Genomic DNA, 22064 nt, shown 5'->3' on the forward strand with positions numbered 1-22064 from the left:
GTCTTAACCACTGGACCACCAGGGATGTCCCCTGAATATCACTTTTATAAGTCGTAACACTTATGAAGAGCAGAACTTTATTTCTTTATGGAAAATGGCTCTGGTGATGGTTCTCATGATAGAACTTAAGAGAAGGCAAAGAGACCTAAGAGAGTGATGGTTCTGAGCCAGAAGTTTTATAGGAATGTGAATTCCCTGGTAGTCCAGTGATTCAGTTCAATTCAGTTCAGTCACTCAGTCGTGTCTGACTCTTTGCGACCCCATGAACCGCAGCACGCCAGGCCTCCCTGTCCATTACCAACTCCCGGAGTCCACCCAAACCCATGTCCATCAAGTTGAGATGCCATCCAACCATCTCATCCTCTGTCGTCCCCTTCTTCTCCTGACCTCAATCTTTCCCAGCATCAGGATCACTTCAAATGAGTCAGCTCTTCGCATCAGGTGGCCAAAGTACTGGAGTTTCAGCTTCAGCACCAGTCCTTCCAATGAACACCCAGGACTGATCTCCTTTAGAGTGGACTGGTTGGATCTCCTTGCAGTCCAAGGGACTCTCAAGACTCTTCTCCAACACCACAGTTCAAAAGCATCAATCCTTCAGCGCTCAGCTTTCTTCACAGTCCAACTCTGACATCCATACATGACCACTGGAAAAACCATAGCCTTGACTAGACGGACCTTTGTTGGCAAAGTAGTGTCTCTGCTTTTTAATATGCTGTCTAGGTTGGTCATAACTTTCCTTCCAAGGACTAAGCGTCTTTTAATTTCATGGCTGCACTCCCCATCTGCAGTGATTTTGGAGCCCAAAAATGTAAAGTCTGACAGTGTTTCCCCTGTTTCCCCATCTATTTCCGAAGAAGTGATGGGACCAGATGCCATAATCTTTGTTTTCTGAATGTTGAGCTTTAAGCCAACTTTTTCACTCTCCTCTTTCCCTTTCATCAAGAGGCTTTTTAGTTCCTCTTCACTTTCTGCCATAAGGGTGGTGTCATCTGCATATCTAAGGCTATTGATATTTCTCCCGGCAATCTTGATTCCAGCTTGTGCTTCTTCCAGCCCAGCGTTTCTCATGATGTATTCTGCATATAAGTTAAATAAGCAAGGTGACAATATACAGCCTTGACGTACTCCTTTTCCTATTTGGAACCAGTCTGTTGTTCCATGTCCAGTTCTAACTGTTGCTTCCTGATCTGCATACAGGTTTCTCAAGAAGCAGGTCAGGTGGTCTGGTATTCCCATCTCTTTCAGAATTTTCCACAGTTTATTGTGATCCACACAGTCAAAGGCTTTGGCATAGTCGATAAAGCAGAAGTAGATGTTTTTCTGGAACTCTCTTGCTTTTTCCATGATCCAGTGGATGTTGGCAATTTGATCTCTGGTTCCTCTGCTTTTTCTAAAACCAGCTTGAACATCGGGAAGTTCAGGGTTCACGTATTGCTGAAGCCTGGCTTGGAGAATTTTGAGCATTACTTTACTAGCATGTGAGATGAGTGCAATTGTGCGGTAGTTTGAGCATTCTTTGGCATTGCCTTTCTTTAGGATTGGAATGAAAACTGACCTTTTCCAGTCCTGTGGCCACTGCTGAGTTTTCCAAATTTGCTGGCATATTGAGTGCAGCACTTTCACAGCATCATCTTTTAGGATTTGAAATAGCTCAACTGGAATTCCATCACCTCCACTAGCTTTGTTCATAGTGATGCTTCCTAAGGCCCATTTGACTTCACATTCCAGGATGTCTGGCTCTAGGTGAGTGATCACACCATCATGATTATCTGGGTCGTGAAGGTCTTTTTTGTATAGTTCTTCTGTGTATTCTCGCCACTTCGTCTTCAAATCTTCTGCTTCTGTTAGGCCTCTACCATTTCTGTCCTTTATTGAGCCCATCTTTGCATGAAATGTTCCCTTGGTATCTCTAATTTTCTTGAAGAGATCTCTAGTTTCCCATTCTCTTGTTTTCCTCTATTTATTTGCATTGATCGCTGAGGAAGGCTTTCTTACCTCTCCTTGCTATTCTTTGGAACTCTCCATTCAAATGGATATATCTTTTCTCCTTTGCTTTTCGCTTCCCTTCTTTTCACAGCTATTTGTAAGGCCTCCTCAGACAGCCATTTTGCTTTTTGCATTTCTTTTTCTTGGGGATGGTCTTGATTCCTGTCTCCTGTACAATGTCACGAACCTCCATCCATAGTTCATCAGGTACTCTGTCTATCAGATCTAGTCCCTTAAATCTATTTCTCACTTCCACTGTATAATCATAAGGGATTTGATTTAGGTCATACCTAGGACACCACATTTCCAATGCAGGGGACACAGGTTCAATCCCTGGCTGGAAAACTAAGATCCAGCAAGCCACGACACAGCCCTCCCTTCCCCTCTCCCCCCAAAAAAACTTTCATGGGTAAATTAAGAAGTACAAGAGGCATTTGTGAATTCAAGGATGGCTGAAGGTGTTGGGATGTAAAAGTCAAGGGTCTATTGTCAAGCAGGGTTTCTCAGAGCATTGCTGATACTTGGCGCCAGATTATTCCTTGTTGTGGGGGCTTGTTCTGTGCGTTGTCGGGGTGTTTAGCAGCAACCCTGGCCTTTAGCTACTAGACTCCAGTAGCCCCCACCTCGCCCCTGTGTTGTGACAGTCATGGGATCTCCAGACACTGCCAGATGTCCCCTGGTAGGCAAGATAGCCAATAGCTGAGAACCACTGCCAATAAATGCATAGTGAAATAAACACACTCCCAACAGAAGCTTCAAATAGATCTCAGACCCTATAAGACCTTGCTGCTGCTGCTGCTGAGTGGCTTCAGTCGTGTCCGACTCTGTGCGACCCCATAGACGGAAGCCCACCAGGCTTCCCTGTCCCTGGGATTCTCCAGGCAAGAACACTGGAGTGGGTTGCCATTTCCTTCTCCAATGCATGAAAGTGAAAAGTGAAAGTGAAGTCGCTCAGTCGTGTCCGACTCTAGCGACCCCATGGACTGCAGCCTATCAGACTCCTCCGTCCATGGGATTTTCTAGGCAAAAGTACTGGAGTGGGGTGCCATTGCCTTCTCCTGACAAAGAAGTTAATTAGTGATCAACTGTTGGCAGTTAGCATAAATGGGTAATCCCATTTGTCTTGGGATGTTGCTATTTTTCAGTCTGAGGCTAGTATTCTGGGCCTGGGGGTGGCGGACAGGGGGAACCCTATAGGAAAATGCATGATGTCTCCACCTTCCTGGCCAGAGTTAAACCCTCTTTACTTTCTGTCAAGGGGATCAGAAAGGACTGATCTCAAGGAGCAGAACAGGCAGGGAGCAAACCTGAGCTGAGCCCCTGGTCGGGTGGAAGGCAGTTGCAAGGCAGGAGGAAGCCGGTGTGTGTGTGGGGTCCCCTCTTCTGCTGGTTGGTGACTGTTCTGTGGGGACAGCCTCCAGGGAGGCAAGACAGAAAGCAGACGAGTAGGGCGCAGTCTCAGTAGAGCGGCCCTGCAAACTGAGCTTCCTCCCATTCTCGACTCTTCCCTGTGCCTGACCCCGGGGACCCGCCGCCCCCCACCATGCTCTAGGGGTTCGGTGCAGCGTTCCTGTGGTCCCACCTAAGGGTGCGCACGAGGTCGGCGGCACGGGCGTCTTTCAACGGCTTCCCCAGCGACAGTTGTCACAGGAAACAGAAGGTGGTGGAGATGGGGAAGCAACAACTTGGGTTTCAAGCAGCGAAACAAGCCCTCTTTCCTTCGAAAGCACCGTGACCCATCTTCAGCAAGACAGGCTGGCGGGGGGTGACCTTAGCAGCTGCCTCCCTGTGGGTGGGGACCCCCTTCTTCCTCTATTTCGACCACAGGATCCCTTCAGTCCCGTGCCACTTGTGGTTCCCATACATGGGGACACAGACAAGCCAGTTCTGAGATCACCTATGAGGGCGAGGTGCACAGGCCTGACCATGCTCCTGTGACCCCCACTATCCTCAAGAGGGCTCGTCATCTGAGCCCCCTGCGAGGCTCATCACACATCGGTTATGCAGAAGAATGCAGGCGAAGGCAAACACCCCTGATGCCCACGAGTGGCAGGAAATCACAACAGGGCACAAAAAGGTAGGGAGCGGCTTGGGGCTGGGAACGCACCGCTCAGCGTCAGGCTCTCCCAAGGCAGGCAGCGCGCTTCTGCCTGTGCTCTGCTGAGCAGGGGAATTCAGCTGCAGAGGAAAGCAGCGCCTGCAGTCAAGTCTGTTCTGCAGTCCCTCTGGGCTCAGTGCGGGGAGGTGGGGGGTGCATCTCCAACCCTCCTGGTCTCACAAGCGATTAAGAACCATTCTCGCAGGATGGCAGAGTTACAGAAACCTCAGGCAGGAGGCGTGTTCTCCGCTCGAATCCTGACCGCTAACTCCTGCTTACTGCCACCTCACCCTCGGTACCATCCACCTTCCCCCACCTCTCCCTTCACCAGCACGATTAGAGAACATGAGCTGCTGTTTATGGTCAATACCCAGAGGAGGCCCTTGAACGCAGACCTTGAACAACACCCAACACAGAGGAGATGGAGGGAAAGAGTTTTAAAAAGCGGAATTTGCGGAGGCCGTTAGGTCTCACTGCCCCATTTCCTGGGGGCACACGCTGACGTGTGAAATGATTACTGAACAGCTGGAGGCCCAAGAAAAGTGGGCACATCAAAGGCTCTCCTTCCCAAGGCTCAGCTACAGAAATAACTCATTTCCTCACCTCTAAGCTTACAGATGTTGGAAGATGACACAGGAGCCCTGGTGACGTTTATAGACAGTGTGGACATGTCATTGCGGATACCCAGAGGAGGCTGTGGCTGTTACATAATTCCACAGATGAAAGAAACATGATCTGAACCATTTCAAGGTTCAAGAAGGACTAACCTGATCAATCATGAGGGGAAGGGGCTTCCCTGGTGGCTGAGGGGTAAAGAATCTGCCTGCCGATGTAGGAGACGAGGGTTTGATCCCTGATCTGGGAAGATCCCACATGCCCTGGAGCAGCTAAGCCAGTGACCCACAGCTACTGAGCTCTAGATCCCATGAGCTGCAACTACTGAAGCCCGCGCATCCTAGAGCCTGCACTCCACTGCAACAAGAGAAGTCACTGCAATGAGAAGTCCAAGCACCACAGTTAGCGAGTAGCCCCTTGCTGGTCACAACTAGAGAAAAGCCCGTGTAGAAACGAAGATCCAACACAGCCAAAAAAAAAAAAATTACGAGGTGAAGAAGGGGCCCTTGGAGTCACACACGAATGGCACAGGACCTTGGTGTGAGGGTTTTTGTCAGCTCTTCTCAGAGGTGCTTCCTTATCCATCACATCACAACTCAGCAGAGACAGGGGAGCGTGGATCCCCAGGGAACTGCAAAGCAGGGCAGTTGTTTAAGGTCAGGGACTTTCAGGAAAGAGGACTTTGCTACTTAAGGCAGTGCTGCCTTTTTCTGGGATACTTAGCAGCACTGGGATACTTGGTAGCAACATGAATCAATCATTTGATTATTCCAATCCTCCAGTCCTTCAACTATTCACCCAGGCAAGAGGACTCCGTGATGGAACCATGACCAATCTTCTATAACACAAAGAAGATAAACTGAGTGTATGTGTGAGGGTATCACAGACCCACAACAGTGAGAAATCTATCATTGTAATTGTTCTAATTATAGGCTCCAGCAAACCACAAGTGGAGGTCTCCGCGTGCGTTCTCTGCCTCTTACACCATCCAAGACTATAAAAGTTGTGCAACATAAAGTTCAGCTAAGAAGTGAAGTGGTTTCAAACTGCTGAGTGGAGCAAAACCCAGAGTCAGCGGCCCTCATGCATATGAACTGACCTCACAGTTTGCAAGAGACAGCAGCCCTGAGATAAAAATAAGGGGCAAGAAAGTCCATTTTGTGTTACTGACTGCTCTCTGATTAACATGTAAAGAGTTAACAAATCTGACTCTCATCCTCTGTTTACCATGGCTTGCTGCTGACTTGGGTTCCCAGACCCCAGCGGTGAAAGCCGCTGGGCTGACAAGCACAGTCCACAGGAAGCAGTGCGCTTCTCTAGAAGCCAAGGGCACCGATGTGGTCAAATTAGGCCCCAAAAGTGAAACTCACGTAGGGAGAATAGAGCTCCCCGGTCTCTGTGATTTCGCCTGCCATTTCCCAAAGTGAGGAAGGGTCCCTCGGCAGTCAACGTTTCTTCCTCGCTGGGGTGGCAGCTGCTGCGGCTCCCTGGAAAAAGAACAGACTTCAGCTTTCTCATGGACCTAGACAGAGGTTGGGGATGTCTGCAGGGCCACCCCCTCCCCATCCTTTAATCAGACGCTTAAGGCCTCAGGGGCTTCCTGGGTGGCTCAGACAGTAAAGAATGTGCCTACAATGCAAGAGACATGGGTTCAATCCCTGGGCTGGGAAGATCCCCTGGAGAAGAGAATGGCAACCCACTCCAGGATTGTTGCCTGGAAAATCCTATGGACAGAGGAGCCTGGCAGGGTACAGTCCGTGGAGTCGTAAAGAATCGGACACAACTGAGCCACTGACACTTCATGGCCTCAACATCTGGCACCAGACAGCTGGGAGAGAAGTATCTCCCTGTATGATAATGACACCTGGGTGGTCTCTTTCTACCTTTCCCTGACTGTGCAGGGCATGTACTCATTGCTGCTCAGACTGCAAGTGATTTAAGGGTCCTCGGACGCCACTAAGTCTCACCCAGCACAAGGGTCTCATCAACACACTCTGGTTATCCCCATTCAATGCCAGCAACAGCGAGCTCACGATCGCAACAGGGCAGCCAAATAACTGCCTCCTCCTCCTGGGGCTTGCAAGGGGCTGGGGGCTTTCCGAGCTCACCCCCGCAACCCAACTCCTTGTCCCAGAGCCCCGTAGAGGGCCTCCGCTCCACGTCCCCCAACCTGCCCTGGGGCTCTCGCTCCTCTCCGATCCTCTTCCCCATTTTCCTCCCCTCTCCTGAAGGAGCCCCGAGTCGGACACGACCCCAGCCCACCGCAGCCTCTCGCCCCGACACCTGCAGCGAAGCCAGCTCTGGGCCGCCGCGGCCGCCTCCTGCGATCCCCGGGGCTGCGACCGGCGCCAGCTGTCCCGCACCAGCGCCCGCAGCACGCATGCGCCCGCGCCGGGAGCCACCTTTTCCGCGCGCGCCGCGGGCGGGGCGCACGGCGCGGATTGGGCGCCTCGCGGGGGCGGGGCTGCGCGCGCGCCTCCGCGGCCACCGTCTGCGGGGCGGAAGTAGGCGGGGCTTACGGGGCTGCGCGCGCCTCGGTGGCCGTCGTCTACAAAGCGGAAGTGAGCGGGGCTCACGGCGAGGATTGGGCTCCTGGCGGGGGCGGGGCTGCGCGCTCCTCGGCGGCCGCCTTCTGCGGGGCGGAAATGGGCGGGGCGCGCGCCTACGCGCGTGAGCGAGGGCGGCCGTCGGCCCGGGGGAGGAAGCTGGGGCCGGGTGCGAGAGGTGGGCGCCTCTCCCGGCCGAAGCGCGGCTGTGGATTTAGCCGTCCCGGGGACCCCAGTGGCCGTGGGGTTCGAGAAGCGTAGCCTGTGGCCCCTCACGAAGGGCAGGCGAACGAGGCCTTCAGCCCGCCTCCCTCGAAAGTGGCCCGGGATGGGGCCCGGATGGCTCGCGAGAGCCCCGGGGTCGTTCGCTGGGAAAAGGGGTTGGAAACAGGTTTAAGACGCGGCAGAAAATTAACCGTATGGGGCGGCGTCTTAGGACTGGGACAAGTGATGGGAGTTTCGGTGATAAATCTTGGTGCTTGGGTGTGAGGCCTTCTGGGTGATGGGATGGAAGGGACAGCCCATGCTTGAAGGTTCCTTGAGACGCGAGTCCAGGATTGTTTAATTATCTTTTACCAGCCCGGTTCCTCTCCTTGCAAGGAGTTTAAAGGCCGTGTTCTCTGAAGGATTTGGAAAGGAAGAAGGGTGGCGGCTCTCTCTTCTGACATCTTATCCCCAGGAGGCGTTTAGCGAATTGAGAGCCCAGGCTCCCACACTAAGTGGGAGGAAACTCAGGTGCTGAAATCTTTGCCCTCCCCACTGGCTGCAGGCTGCTACCATGAGGCTGAATCAGAACACCTTGCTGCTGGGGAAGAAGGTGGTGCTGGTCCCCTACACCTCAGAGCATGTGCCCAGGTAACCACTTCCCGGACATGGGCTGCAAGCCAGCTCTCCAAGGTGCGGCGAGGAGGGTCAGCCTGTCTTAGCCCAAGTCTCAGAGGCTGTTTTTCTCTGAGGAGGAGAAACATTGGTGCGAGAAGTCATTGCAGATAGGAAAAAGTGAAAACTGAAGCAGAGTGCAGTGACCTCCCTGGAGGAAGTCACCGGTCCCCCTATTTCTCCCTTTCACCCCACCCCTCAGCTTCCTTTTTGACCTTTCAACAAGGAATTCCTTTCTGTAAACTACATGTGGGTAAGGAAGAAAAGGTAGTGTCTTCTCTCCTGGTTGTAAAAGAGTACCACACCCCTGGTGCCTGTAAATAGGCTCAGTTCTTGGAGACTGAATGCTAACCTATTGTAAAACTGAGCCGCCGGGCTGTTGTGAGATCTGTTGTTCGGGACAGCCAGGAATGAGTCTCAGGGTGGGGCTCTTGTGGAGGCAGTTGGCGAATGTCTGGTAGAGGGGGCTGCTGGTGCTGTGGGCATGTATTCCCTGCTTGTAGTTTTCCTTTGGTGGGGTTTCTGGTGCTCCGCCTTTGTGGAGATCTGTCCAGCCTTCTTTGCTGAGTTTGGCTTGCCATTACATCTCCTCAGGAATTTGAGGAATGTTTAGCTTCCGACTGCTTCCCCGCACTGACCCCTGAGACAGGAGAGGAGGCTGGACAGATAGGACTGGCTCCTGCTGTCTCTGGCTACTGGGCCTGCGGCCTTCTGCCATAGGATCCAATATAACCCTTTCTTGGGTCTTATCTGGCCCTCTGTTAGCCCTAGGGGTTTGCCTCTCAAGCATCCGTTTCTTCATCTCATAAAACATCAAGACTTAGGCTTCTGAATGGGTCCTGCTTGCTGAAGGCTGCCCCTCTGCCCCTGTAGGTACCACGAGTGGATGAAATCAGAGGAGCTGCAGCGTTTGACGGCCTCGGAGCCGCTGACCCTGGAGCAGGAGTACGCAATGCAGCGCAGCTGGCGGGAAGACGCGGACAGTGAGCAGCGGAGGAGGCCTGGGCTGGGCCGGTTGTGGGAGGGCTGATTCCAGAGGCCGTCCTGGGTTCCCTCCCTTTCCCATTCCCCTCTGGGCCCCCAGAAAGGTTGCCAAAAAAAGCACTTTGTGGAAAGCTGGGGAGGTGCCTGAAACCCTGAGACTGTGACACCCCCTGAAGCCAGACCCTGATGGTGGGGGCTGATGCTTCTGCTCTCTTTCCCACTCACTGCACCGGGCCTGGAGGGATTTAGAGAAAGGAAAGCTTGTGGGGCTCTGGCTGTAAATCAGGCCGCATCCCCTTGCACCCCTTGCTGCAAGCCCAGTGCGGTCTTTGTGTCGCATGCCCCTCTGAGAATGCAGTCGCTGTTTGCAGAAGGCCACCGTTTCCTGCAGGAGGCCACTTTCATGCTTTGTAATCAGCGAGAAGAAGCGCCAGCTCCCCTTTTCTGCCAGACTCAGAGACAGGGCTGGTTCTCTGGCTCAGGTAGGAAGACTGGCCTCTGCCCTCCTGTGGGGAGAAGGTGACGACCCCGTCCCCCCTCCTCAGAGTGTACCTTCATTGTGCTGGATGCAGAGAAGTGGCTGGCCCAGTCGGGCACCAGCGAAGAGAGCTGCATGGCGGGAGATGTGAACCTCTTCCTCACGGATCTCGGGGACCCCTCCTTGGGGGAGATTGAGGTCATGATTGCAGGTTCGTTCCACCTGGCCCTGCCTTCCTTCCCCTCTGGTCCTCAGATCCACTGAACCTAAAGCTGCCAAAGAGCTCAGTGCAAGGCCCTGGCCTTGGTGAGCCCAGCACCTGGCCTGGCAGACCACCACTTGGCACCCTGTTAGCCACGCGGCTCACCCTCGGTGGTTCCTTTTATTCCCGTCTCACGTGTGGGTGTGAACTTAATCTTTGGTTTTAGGATCTGCAGGCTGCAGTCTGCCCCATCTTTGGGGTGGACTGGGGACCCCCCGAAATTAGTGCTCTTCCCTGGAGCATCTTCCTGTGCTGTGTGAGGAGCCCCCCGTTTCTGTGTCCATCGTGGTCCTCAGCGTCTTTTTAAAGGGCTGTGCGCACGTGCTCGTGGGGCAGCACACTGAGCTGAAGGGGTCAGTTTTGGGGTCAGGTTGCTGAGTGTTGTTAATCTGTGAGACCTTGGGCGAGTCGTTTAACTTCTCTGGGCCTCTGTCTCTTCATCTGCAGAATGGTACCTGTATTTGCAAGCTTCCTAGGGTGGTGAGCTAGGCATGCAAGGTCAGTGACTCTTGTCATTCCTCCTAGAGCCCAGCTGCAGGGGCCAGGGCCTGGGCACGGAGGCCGTCCTCATGATGATGCTTTATGGTGAGGACGCCAGGCAGGCGGTCCCAGGGGAAGGAGAGGGGTGGGGGTGAACCTTCAGGCCCAGGGGTGGGGGCAGGTGGGGTGGAGAGTCCTTGGAGGAGGGGCGGGGGGATTCATGGTGCAGCTTATCCTCTCTGATCCCTTCCGAAGGAGTGACCAGGCTAGGTCTGACGAAGTTTGAGGCTAAAATTGGGCAAGGAAATGAACCGAGCATCCGGATGTTCCGAAAGCTTCACTTTGAGCAGGTGAGGCTGGTGCTGGTGAGAGGGTGAGGCTTGGGTCTGGGCAGGGGGCCCAGTGGTGCTCGGACCTGGGTCTGTAACTTAGCCAGCCCGGCCCTGCTCTGTCCCTGGCACACGTAGGTGGCTGTGAGCAGTGTCTTCCAGGAGGTGACGCTCAGACTGATGATGAGTGAGCTGGAGCGGCAGTGGCTTCTAGAGCAGACCAGCCACGTACAAGAGAAGCCCTACAGAGATGGGGCGTCAGAGCCCTGCTGACAGTCGCTGCGTGGACAGGCCTCCCCGTGCGGATAGGTGTGGAAGCCCGGAGCCCTGCTGACAGCTGCCGCGTGGACAGGCCTCTCCGGGCAGATGGGCGTGGAACCTGGAGCCCTGCTGACAGCCGCCGCGTGGACAGACCACCCCGTGCAAATGGGCGTGGAAGCCTGTAGCCCTGCTGACGGCTCTGTGTGAACAGGCCTCCCTGTGCAGATGGGCGTGGAAGCCTGGAGCCCTGCTGATAGCCACCGCGTGGACAGGCCTCCCTGTGCGGATGGGCGTGGAAGCCCGGAGCCCTGCCACAGGTGAACAGATGGAGCCTGGGGTGTGGGGTGCGCTGGCCCACTCCAGGCTGGGAATCTATTGTGGGGCCCTTCAGACTCTGGGCTGGACTCGGCCTTGACCTGCCTCTGGCTGGCCGCTGTGGCTGGGCTACTCCAGGGTCAGCCTGTCCTGCCAAACCTGGACTCAAGACTGGAGTGGACGGCCTGAGTCCACAGGCGGAGGAGGCAGGTAGAGGCGGCACTGGGGACCAGAGTGGCCTATGACCCGGCAGGGCCTCCCTTTTCCCCGGAGGGGCCGCCCAGGCTCCGGCCGGGAGTATAGCACACGACATGCAGCTGGCCCTGTTCCTCACTGGGCCGACGGTGCGGGGAGCTAGGTGCTCAGTTGTCCTGCAGAAGCGGGAGGGTGTGACCCCGGGAGGTTTGGAAAGGAAGGAGGGAAAGTGGTGGGTGTTCTGGTCTTTGAAGCCAGTTTTGAGGGCAGGGTAAGTTAGTTCTGGACGCAGCTCCATGTGGCTGGAGCACCCTCCGCCCCCGATGAAGCTCGGGCCTCCTGCTCAGCTGTGTGGGCTGTGGGAGGAAGCGGAGGCCCCCAGCCCGTGGCCTCCTGAAGGCACCTCGCTCTCCCAGCCTCATGCCAAGGCCACGAGGGGGCGCCCGCGGCACAGACCTGAGATGGCCAGGCTGCGTGGCAACCAGCGAGCGCTTAACTGGCAGCTGGGCACCTCAGAGCCAGCGGGACAGCCTTTGACGTCTGTCTCTCATCACGCCCTGTTGTAACCCGGTGGCATGCTTTCAAAACACAATTGGAAAAAAGACCTTTGAGGGCACCTAGGATATTTTCGTGGAGAAGGAAATGGCAACCCACTCCAGTAATCTTGCCTGGGAAATCCCATGGACAGAGGAACCTGGTGGGCGAAGAGTCAAACACTGAGGGAGGGGCAGGCGCTCGCTAGAGGCCCCAGAGCTTTTGATGGCAGAGCCAGCACTGTGGCTGAGGACTCCTGGCTCCCAGGCCTCTCTCACCAGATAGGAGCGTGGAAAACTAGTCTAAAATACGCCTGAGGGCTTTCCTGGCGGCTCAGTGGTAAAGAATCACCCCCCTGCCAAAGCAGGGGACGTGAGTTCCACCCCTGGTCTGGGAAGGCCACACGTGGCAGAGCAGCTGAGCCCATGCATCACAGCCACTGGGCCAGGGCTCTCGAGCCGGGAGCCGCAGAACTGAGGTCTGTGGGCACCAGATCCCATGCTCCGCAACAAGAGGAGCCACAGCTAGAGAAAAGCCCACGCAGCATGAAGACCGTGCACAACCATAAATAAAATCATTAAAAAACATGCCTGAATCTAACACACAAACTGCTTGCTGAGGTCCCAGGTCCCTCAGTGACAGTTGCCTCTGAGCCACCTGTTCCTTCCACCTGTGCCAGCTTAATCAGAGTCAGAAGTCCTTAGGGCATCCCCACCCAGCAGGTGAGGTAGGGAGGGCCCCTCCCCAGCCTGGTAGGGCACAGGATGGGGGCAAGGGTGAGTGGGGTCAGGCCAGGCCCAGGCTAACTGCTGCAGGTGGTGCCGTGGTAAGGGTTTGGGAAGGTTTTTTTACCAGTGGTGGAATTCTAACCTTAACAGCTCTAGTGATGATCAGATAGTGACCTTCCCTGCTTGTTCTCCTCAGTCCCAGGAGCTTGGCTTGAGTGGCCTCCGGGTGGGGTGGAGGACAGCCCAGGGCCCGCTTCCCTTCCTCCGGCCTGCCCATGAACTGGGCCCTGCAGGCCATGCTGACAGCTGTCCAGGATGCCCTCGGGTCAGCAGCATAGAGACCCGGACCTCCCGTGGAGGAGCAGGGCCTTTTACCCTTGCAAAGTCCCCTCCACCCCACCTGCCACAAGCATGTTCCAGGGCCCAGCGGGCCGGGTCTGTCCTCCCCATCCCCACAGTCAGGTCCATGGTCAGGTAAGATAAGAGTATCTGGGGGGCAGGGACACCAGCTTAGGTCATGCCTTGGAATCTGTGCCTCTCTGGCTGCGGGCAGAAAGATTACAGCCAAACCATCTGGCTCCATGGTGGATTCGCCCTTTGAACACTCCTGGGATCCGAGGTGGCTCTTAGAGCCCTCCCTCTGCGCACGTGGGCTCTAAGCTCCCCGTTTCCTCGTTTCTTTGATGCCCATCCGTGTAGGGCAGCCTCGGTGAGCCAAGCACACGGGAGCCCCGGCGGGTCCTCCCATAGGACCCACGCATGGCGTAGCCACCCAGTGGCTACAGGCTCGAGGCCCTCTGGTTAAAGCCACCCCACTTCTGGCTCCGGGCTTGGGGTCCCAGGGAGCCCTGGACAATCCTCTCAGCCAGAGGCCACTCTGGGGACACATGGAAAGAGCTGCAAAGGAACACACAGAGGCCAAGGTGGTTTGGAGAAACTAGTTGAATTTCGGGTAAGAATTTCCTTACAATTGTGTCTGGCTCAGGGTTGGGCAGGGGGTGGCCAAACCCTCCCCATGTTGCCCAGGTCTCTGGGGGGTGGGAGCAGAAAAAAAAAAGTTGAAGGAAGGGTAAGGCCACTGCTACGTCCCGAATGCAACAACCTGGGAAATCATGTTAATCAAGAACCAAAAGTCCTAAACTCTGTAGCACTGCACTTAAAAAATTAAAAATAAGATGCCCAAGTCACAGCTCTGAGGATGGTGGCCCCAGCCCACTCCAGGATGTTGCTCTTCCTTGGTGGATCCCAGACCTGGTCATCACTTGGGGTCAGGAGGGAAGGTGACCTCTTGCCCAGTCTCAGGATCTTGGCTTGATGGAGGTCCCAGTGATGTCCCAGGAGGGTGGCAGGGGGACTGCGGGTGGGCTGAAGCACCCAACAAGGAAGGGCACAGAGTCTGCTTTTTGACTGGGGCAGGACAGAAAAACAGTCACCTTGTCGGAGGTAAGGGAAGAACAGTTCTCTAGAAAGATGAGATTTGCCGAGAGAGGAGATGCTGGTGCTGATTTGTGTGTTGATCTGGGGTAAGGGGGAGAGGGAGCGGGCTGGGTGTGGGGCTGGGCTCTGCTGGTGCGGGGTGTGGCTCAGAGGTTGCTGAAGAGTTCGTTCTTCTTGCTCCAGTCCATCTGCGGGGCCCGTTTGCTGACGCGCTTCTGGTGGGCCCTCTCTTTGGCCACGGCCAGGGAGATGCTGAAGTCCAGCACGGGGTCGGAGGAGGAGGAGGAGGTAGACGAGGGTGCCGTGGAGTCCTGTTTCTTGGGGCTGTCTTGGGAATTCAGCTGCAAAGAGGAGCAAGAGAGCAGGCCTCAGTGCCTTGGCGAGGTGCTCCCTTGAGGCCGTGTGCTGGGAAGCCAGGTCACGAGAACAGAACGTGGCTCAGTGTGTGACCTCCACGGCAGGCTGGTGTGCCAGGAGTGAGCGAGGCCTGGGAATTGACTTGCTGTCACCCAGTTCCACCCCCCGCCTGCCCAGCCGGCCGGCCTTACCTCCTCACTGGTGTCACTGGAGGCGGTTCTTGCCAGGGGTGGCATGGGGCTCTCGGAGGCTGTCTCGGCCGGGGCTTCAGGACTGTTCTCCTGGTGCAGAGAGGAGAGGAGGCATGTGGGTGGGCAGTCCTGAGCTATGAAGGGCATTCCCGAGGAAGATGGGGCCTCAGTTTGAGCCCTGCCATCCACCCCAGAGCCCCGCTGCCTGAGCCTGCCAGGGACCCGCGAGAATTTACATTTTCACATTCTTACAAGGATCAGAGGGCAGCCGGGTTCCACCATCCAGGGCAGCGGGACCATCCCTCATGGGATTAGCTGGATGGCTCACCCCGCCCCCGTCCTCCCAGGCAGCCTCTGGGGTTGACTCCTCCTTGGCACAGTGACCACGGAGGGGCCTCCTGGGGTGTAGGGGCGCCGGGAGACTCTGCTTGGTGGGAACACCCGTGATGCCCCCTGAGTCTCCTGCAGCCCATCTGACTTGTTTACTTGGACTTGACCCCTGATTCTTGAAATCTTAACCCCCAAGCAGCCAAAAAGGGCTTCGAGGGAATAAGGTGGGGGAGGGTGAGACCCACAGAGGAAGTGACTGAAGGCTCAGGTGATTCAGGGCCTTCTTGCTGCACAACCCCCCAACCCCGGCAGGAGACCCTAGGGAAAGGAAACCTTGGAGCAGACTCCGAGGAGCCCTCGCGCCCTGTGGTCTGACCCCGAGGGGGCTGTCCCAGAGCCCAGGCCTCGGGCTGCAGCTGGGCACTCCGCTTCTGCCCAGGTTCCTGTGGCCCCAGCTGGCACAGGGCCGCACCATCTCTCCCCCAGTCCCCACTGCCTCCTCTTCCCTTCGGCCCGGGTAGGAGGGGCTTTGTTCTCCCAACCCAGACTGGAAGTAGCAGGGCCTGAGCAGCCCGCGGGCAGACACTGCTGCTCTGTTCTTGGGGGGAAGAATGGCCTCCTGTGTGGTGGGGAGCTGGAGGCGGGGCCTGTCACCCAGGATGGTGGCTGTGGAGGGCCTGGCCAGGCGGCCCGTCCCCTCTGCCTTGGCCCCAGGCTGGGGCCCTTACACGGCCTGGGGCTCGGGAGGGATCTGCCAGGAGATGAAGTTTCCACCTGAACCAGACCATGTCCTCCTCCTCACCACACCCCCTCCCCTGCCTCCCGCAGCCCCAGGACTGAGCCCGAGAAGCATCAAGGCTCTGCTTTTACCTTCTCGATCTCCCCATTGGTAATGGGCTCAGGCAAGGGACCTGGATGGGGAAGAGAAGAGCGCAGGTGAGTCCGAAGCTGTGGATGGAGCAGGAAGCGGAGGCGGGGGCCGTGGGTTTGGGTAGACCACTTGACCTTGTTCCCCAAGGTCAGCGTTTAAGTCTCTTGACTGCCACCCACTACAGTACACTGGACATTTCGACAACCCAGCAGCCGCAGACTATGTAGCATTTAACAAAACAACTTGCCTTTCCTACATCACAAGGCTCTTTGATATTTCCTATTCAGTCTGATTAAAAAGACGAGGGAGGGACACGTACACACTGCTATATTTAGAGTGGATAGCCAACAAGAACTTACTGTATAGCACAGGAAACTCTGCTCAATGTTAAGTGGCAGCCTGGACGAGAGGGGAGTTTGGGAGAGAATGGATACATGTATATGTACGGCTGAGTCCCTAAGCTGTTCACCTGAAACTGTCATAACATTGTTAATCGGCTATATTCCAATACAAAATGAAAAGTTAAAGAAAAAAGGTGCCTACTTAATTAATCCCAAGAACCACTGATGAGTAAGGAGCTGTTTGAAAAAAGCACTGTTGTAGACGGGGTTGAAATTCCAGGCAGCTGCCTCCTAACCACCCAGGAAGCTGGTTAGAAATACAGATCCCTGGGCTTTGACACCAGGGTGTTTATCTAAGTGGGTCTGGGACAGGCCTAGGAATCAGTATTTTTCGAACGCTTCCTAGGTGACGGTTGTGTCAACATAACTGGGACCACGCCCTGGTTATGACCATCACCTGCATCAGCTGCAAAAGAACCCCAGCTCCTCCTGGCCCGTGTGGGGATGGAGGGGGGCCCAGGGCTCAGGGCAGAGTCCTGGGCGTGCCGTCCCCCAGCCAGGGGGGAACCTGGTGGTGGCAGGTGGGGTCAGAGGGCGGGGACACGGCCTGGGGTCACCCTCCCAGGCCTCACTCAGGGTAGACGCCCCACCTGGCCGCAAAGGGGCTGCTCCATCTCAGGTCAGCCTGGGTGGGTTTCTTCTGAACTCTTAGCTTAAGGTCAGGGTACGTCTTTCTCCTTGCCCTGGACCGGGGCAGGCACACCTCTCATCCAGCCCTCCCACAGTGGCTGGGCAGGGGACTGCGGGACACAGGGACCCTGACTCACCCTCCACTGCACCCCGCTCACCCGTGAGCTGTGGGCTGCCCAGCTGTGGGCAGGGGGCAGCAGCTGGGGACGTGCAGAGTTACATCCACTTGGGAGGGGACACCTGGGCAGGGGACCCGCCCCCAAGCCTCCCTCTGCAGGTCCTCTGATCAGAGGCTGCAGTCATGGAGGTTCCCAGGGCCCTTCCTGCCCAGCCAGGGGGAAGAGAGAGGGTTGATGACTTGGGAGCTGGGGGAAAAGGATGCTGGCGGAGGCAGGGGAAGGTATAGGAGCAGCCAAGGGGAGTCCAGATTTCAGCTGTGTCTTCCCACACCGGGGCCTCCCTGGTGGCTCAGTGGTAGAGAATCCGCCTGCCAATTCAGGAGACCTGGCTTCCATCCCTGGGTCAGGAAGATCCCCTGAAGGGCACGGTGACCCACTCCAGTATTCTGGCCTAGGAGAACTCCACAGACAGACGAGCCTGGTGGGCTACAGACCACGGGACTGCAGAGAGCCAGGCGGGACTGAGCCACTAGCACTTTGCCTTTCCCATACCTCGCTGCCAAGAGCAAGGCTGGGGGCTTCGCAGGGCCTCAGCTTTCCCCCTAATGAGGGTGGGGATTATCGGACTTACCTGCTTTCCATGAACTTGGGAGACAAGGGCACAGTGGTACCCACCTCCCATGACCGGAGTCTGCTAGTGACCTCCAGGACACCCCCAGGACCCACTGGGCCCCTCCAAGCTGGCGATCTGAATTTGTGGCAAGACCTCTGTGTGGACCCCTGTGCTCCACATCTGACCCTCAAGGAAGCCCCACCCACTGCACAGTCCAAAGAAGTTCCACCCAGCGCCGCCCCCCGCTCCCCCCGGGAGCTATCTTCATCTTCCCAGGGAGAAGGTCCAGACCAGGCAGCACAGCGCGGCTCAGCTCCTCCTTGTCCTGGCTCGGGCCAGGACGGGGGAGGTGCCAGGCTTGGCAGGGTGATGGAGGGGAGGGGGAGGGCAGGGGCCCAGGGACCCACCGCTCTCTGGAGCCAGCAAGCCTGGGTTTCCAAGACAACCTGAGAGAAGGGAAGGGGAGGCACTGGGCCCCTGTCACTGGACTCTGATCTGACCAAGCCAAGGCTGGAAGCTGCCCCAGAGTTAACTGTTTCCTTGCATCGGCCCTGCCCTGAGCGCTTACCGCGGGTAGAGTTGGGTGGGCGGGGTCCCCTCCCTCTGCGGAATCAGTAGCGCATTCCATCTCACCATCCCTTGTGTGGGTCCCCACCCCCCACCCCCCAGCCATACTCCATCCGCAGAAACCCACTGCCTACGCCGGCTTTCTCTCCCTTACCCTCTCCCCCAACCCACACTGCCTGCCTCCCCTCACGTGGGACCCAATAAAGTCCAGAGCACATTCCTGACCTGGGGGGGCCTCAGGCTGCCAAGCCCAGCTCACCTTGCAGGTGCTCCTGCGAAGGGATCACTTTGCATTTCTTGAAGAACTCGTCCGTCTCCCTGTCCACCACCAGCAGCTTGGCCTCGTCCCCGCCAGCCTTGATGGCGGACACCACCTCCCCGTGCGGCTTGCCCTCCACGCAGACCCCGTTCACCTGTGGGTGGGGGCAGAGGTTACCCGCATAGGTCTCAGCTCTGGGCGGGGGGCAGGTGAAGGCTGAGCTGGTTGGCAATCGGGGAACACACAGTGCCCACCCCAGCCCCCTACCCCCGCCTGTAGAGCCCTGAAGCAGGCCGAGTGGTCCTCCCACTTGACGGTCGGATGGGGAGGCAGGACACGTGGGAAAAGCCAAAGAAAATACCCGGCCGAGGCTGAACAAACACAGCTGTGAAGGACGGTTTGGGAAGGGTCTGGGAGGCCTGGGTTGGGCCCCAGCGTTTCTAGGTACTTCCCTGCCTGGGCCTTGGTTTGCTTGCCTGTAAACTGAGACGTCTTGGGAGAGCTGATCTTCCAGCTCTGAGGCTCTAAGGCTGAGATTCTGGGCCCTGCCCCAGGCCCTGGGTTCACGTTTCCTCTTCTGACCGGCAGAGCACAAGGGTGCAAGAGCGTGCCTGCCAGCCTCACTCGGGGGACGGATTTCATGGCCCCCAGCCCCGCCCCGTCCCCATGCTGGCATGGAGGCCTCGGAGAGCGGGCAACTGGCCATGGCCCAGGCAGCTCCCTGGACGGATGCGGGATCCGTGGGCCGCTGAGCGTGTCTGCTCGGCGAAGAAGAGCCCACAGGAGGTGCAAGCAGGAAAGAAGTCAATTCACCTCTCTATCTGTCCATCCATCCGTTCACCCATCTTTCCTTCCTTCTTTAAAAATCTTTTTCTTGGCCACACCTCGCAGCTCGTGAGATCTTAGTTCCCTGACCAAGGACCCAGGAGTGGAAGTGTGGTGTCCTAACCACTGGACCACCAGGGAATCCCCCATCTTTCCTTCCTTCCCTCTTGCCCACTCACCCACCATTCTCCCTTTCCCTCCTGCCCTTTCTCTAGCATCTATGGGCTGTCCAGGCCTCACGGGCTAACCAAGGAGCAGGTGGTATGTTGGCTGCCGTGGAGGAGGCTGTTGGGAAGGAGGAGCCTGGGAAGGGGGCAGGAAGCCTCACATTACCTCCACGATGCGGTCTTGGGCCCGGAGCCCCGAGGCCTCGGCAGGAGAGTCTGGGTCCACGGCCCGGATGAACTGGCCTGGCTTGGACTTGTCGCTGTGCAGGTTGAAGCCGTAACCATTGGGGCCCTTCTTCATGGCGCAGAGCCGAGGCCGAAGCTCGCGCTGTGGAGAGAAAGGAGGGGCCGTGGTCCTTCCACACCGGCCTGGGGTGCCGCCCTCCCCGCTCTGTGCCTGACCCCATCCCCTCTGACCAAGGGAGGCTCCTCAGATCCTCCAGCAGCCAGAGAGAATGCTGGCCAGGGACCCTGCCCTGCCACAACCTGCCTGGGTGCCCCTGGGCACAGAGCTGCCCTTGAGTCCATGCCACTGTTCCCTCTTTCGGCAAGTGAGGGGTGGGAGCAGACTAGCTCAGGTCTCTGCCTTTCTGACATTCTAAGGTTAATCATGTTATTTTTTTGGCCACACCAAGAGGCACGTGAAATCTGAGTTACCCAACCAGGGATGGAACATATGCCCCCTGCGTGAGACGTGTCAAGTCAACCACTGGAGCGCTAGGGAAGTCCCTTTGTCGTGGCGTTTTGATGGCTACCTCATCCCTCCCAGATAATGGCTTGGTCTGCTTCTCCCCTGGTAGCATCCCCGCCAGCCTGAGTACCCGGGACAGTGACTGGGGACCCCCCGCCCTTTTGTACCCTCCTCTCTGCAGGGGGAAGCAAGGGCAGGTGGTTACTCAAAGCTGGTTTACATATTTACAGTAAAGCCTTCCCTCGCCTACATGGACTCCCAGCTTGTCCCCACCAAGCCAAACGGCCCACCTAAAGGGAGCTGGGAGCCAGATGACCACGGGGCTGAGGGAGGTACAGCCAGGGGTCCCGGACGTCCCACCAGCAGAAGCAAGGCCGAGGACAAAGATAGTGACAGACCCCAAAGAGCCTGCTGGATCCCAGGGAGCCTGAATGGGGAGGGGGCGGTGGAGAGCAGGGCTGGACTGTGGGGAGCCCCGTGCGGCTGTGACCTGGGGAGGACCTGCCGAGAGCCCACAGACAGGCTGTGCGCAAACACTGAGACCCTCAGCTCCCACCATCCTCGGCCCAGCTTAAGCACCTGCGGCCCAAGGGCACGTTTACATGGTGGAGGGAGCTGAGGCGGCCTGAGCTCGGAGCCCACAGACGGACATGGGTTCTCTCTCCCCCAGCCCCCAGGCCTGCCAGTTTGGGATTATCACCCGGATGCCAGGCAAAGAGCAAAAGCCAAAGTCAGGGCCCGGGCCCAGCTTCCAGCTTCCCGGCTCGGTGACCTGGAGCAAGTCATTTCCTTCTTAGAGCCTTGGGTTCCTTGTTTATAGACCGTTCTTGGTGCCACCTGCCTCCCGGGGTGCTAGGAGGTCCAGTTAACATACGTGGGAGCCCCTGTGCACGTGGGGACGCCCCGTCGTTGCTAATACGGACAGTCACAGGAAGCGGAGAGGTGAGATTCTGAGGGTGGGGTGCTGGTCGCTCTGAAACCTCACTGCCCAGCTGGGAGAGAAGGCAAGGGAGGGGCAGGGCGGGGAGGACCCACAGGCCTCCTGCCCCAACCTGCCGGTCCAGGGGCAGCTGCCACCTGCGGTGGACTCAGTCCCCACCCCTCAGCTCCCCGGAGGATGGGGGAGTGTGGGGTGGGGAGGGTGACTCTGCTTTCCTTCAGAGGCCTGGGCGGGCCTTTCAGCTTCAGGATGTTGATTGGGGGTGTAGAGAGGCCCAGACCGGAAGGAGGGCGAGGTGACAGTTAGGCTTGGCTTTACCCGATCTGGGCATCCCAGACAGGGGCAAAGGCACTTACGTGAGCATGAAAAAGGGGAGGGGGGCCCACTCCCCAGGGACTCCCCATGCCCACCCCCTGCTGGTTGCCACCCCCCCATCTAGTTCCGGGAGTAAGTGAGGCTCTTCTCCCCTCAAGCTAAGCCCTCCCCCAGGCCTGGGGGGAGCAGGAACAGGTCCGACCAGTTGCCACCACGGGGAGGCTCGGCTTTCTGTGGGCAGCACTCCTCTGTCACCCTGAGAAAGCGGGGAGGGTGAATCACGGGAAGCCAGAGGGTGGCCTGCTGTCTCCTGCCCCTCCCGCCGCCCCTGACTCCAAAGAGCCTCTCTCCCATGGGTTAGGACCCTAACCCTAACCCCCATCCTGGATATGGTAAAAGTGAGACCCCAGACGTGAAGCCCATAGCCCGAGTGCCACGGCAGAGGAGCCAGGACTCCACCCTGGGCTCTGACTTGGAAACCCGTGTGCCCTGCCACCATCCACAGCAGGACCCAAAGCCTAGATCAGGAGGAGGCCCACTTGGGCAAGAGCTGCAAACTCAGGCTGCAGCCTCTGCTGCGAGGGGCGGGGAGATGATGAAACCACAGGCTTCCTTCCGGGGAGGGCGGCTCAGCTGGGAGCAGGCAGGCCCGGTGGCTTCC

At 57.3% G+C, this 22064-nt stretch overlaps 4 protein-coding genes across 6 annotated transcripts in view; 1 reads left to right on the forward strand and 3 right to left on the reverse strand.

Annotated features, from left to right (window-relative positions):
- TMEM104 (transmembrane protein 104) overlaps positions 1-7072 on the reverse strand; it is a 56643-nt gene extending 49571 nt beyond the window's left edge. The window contains exons 1-2 of one of the 2 annotated variants that reach the window (XM_061392900.1): positions 6983-7072; positions 6070-6186 (exon numbers count right to left, since the gene is read on the reverse strand). In XM_061392900.1, the coding sequence (XP_061248884.1) occupies positions 6070-6114 (45 nt within the window). In that variant the 5' untranslated portion in view covers positions 6115-6186; positions 6983-7072. The remainder of the gene's footprint in view (positions 1-6069; positions 6187-6982) is intronic. The other variant, XM_061392901.1, reaches the window with a different exon arrangement.
- Positions 7073-7356: 284 nt separating this feature from the next.
- NAT9 (N-acetyltransferase 9 (putative)) lies at positions 7357-13879 on the forward strand. 2 transcript variants are annotated; one of them, XM_061392910.1, is made up of 8 exons: positions 7357-7423; positions 8015-8100; positions 8998-9107; positions 9480-9590; positions 9681-9797; positions 10374-10433; positions 10584-10678; positions 10796-13879. In XM_061392910.1, exons 2-8 carry the CDS (start codon positions 8024-8026, stop codon positions 10928-10930), a joined length of 705 nt encoding a protein of 234 aa, XP_061248894.1. In that variant the 5' UTR covers positions 7357-7423; positions 8015-8023; the 3' UTR covers positions 10931-13879. The 2 variants fall into 2 exon arrangements, with proteins under 2 accessions (XP_061248894.1, XP_061248895.1); XM_061392911.1 differs by lacking the exon at positions 9480-9590 and having other exon boundaries at positions 7358-7423; positions 9654-9797.
- The window catches only part of NHERF1 (NHERF family PDZ scaffold protein 1), a 59946-nt gene continuing 51496 nt past the window's right edge, over positions 13615-22064 (reverse strand). The window contains exons 2-6 of the mRNA XM_061392902.1: positions 19624-19785; positions 18466-18619; positions 15876-15916; positions 14676-14765; positions 13615-14468 (exon numbers count right to left, since the gene is read on the reverse strand). Coding sequence (XP_061248886.1) covers positions 14274-14468; positions 14676-14765; positions 15876-15916; positions 18466-18619; positions 19624-19785 — 642 coding nt within the window. The 3' untranslated portion in view covers positions 13615-14273. The remainder of the gene's footprint in view (positions 14469-14675; positions 14766-15875; positions 15917-18465; positions 18620-19623; positions 19786-22064) is intronic.
- The window catches only part of LOC133233013 (FYVE, RhoGEF and PH domain-containing protein 6-like), a 44326-nt gene continuing 43818 nt past the window's right edge, over positions 21557-22064 (reverse strand). Inside the window, exon 14 of the mRNA XM_061393088.1 lies at positions 21557-21659. Within this exon, the coding sequence (XP_061249072.1) occupies positions 21557-21659 (103 nt within the window). The remainder of the gene's footprint in view (positions 21660-22064) is intronic.

This window comes from Bos javanicus, chromosome 19, assembly GCF_032452875.1.
Source record: "Bos javanicus breed banteng chromosome 19, ARS-OSU_banteng_1.0, whole genome shotgun sequence".
Taxonomy (NCBI): Eukaryota; Metazoa; Chordata; class Mammalia; order Artiodactyla; family Bovidae; genus Bos; species Bos javanicus.

Coding starts and splice junctions, on each gene's coding strand:
- NAT9 (XM_061392910.1), top strand. CDS start 8,024: ATGAGGCTGAATCAGAACACCTTGCTGCTGGGGAAGAAGGTGGTGCTG. Junction 10,434..10,583: donor CCTCATGATGATGCTTTATG/GTGAGGACGCCA, acceptor TCCCTTCCGAAG/GAGTGACCAGGCTAGGTCTG. Junction 10,679..10,795: donor GAAAGCTTCACTTTGAGCAG/GTGAGGCTGGTG, acceptor TGGCACACGTAG/GTGGCTGTGAGCAGTGTCTT.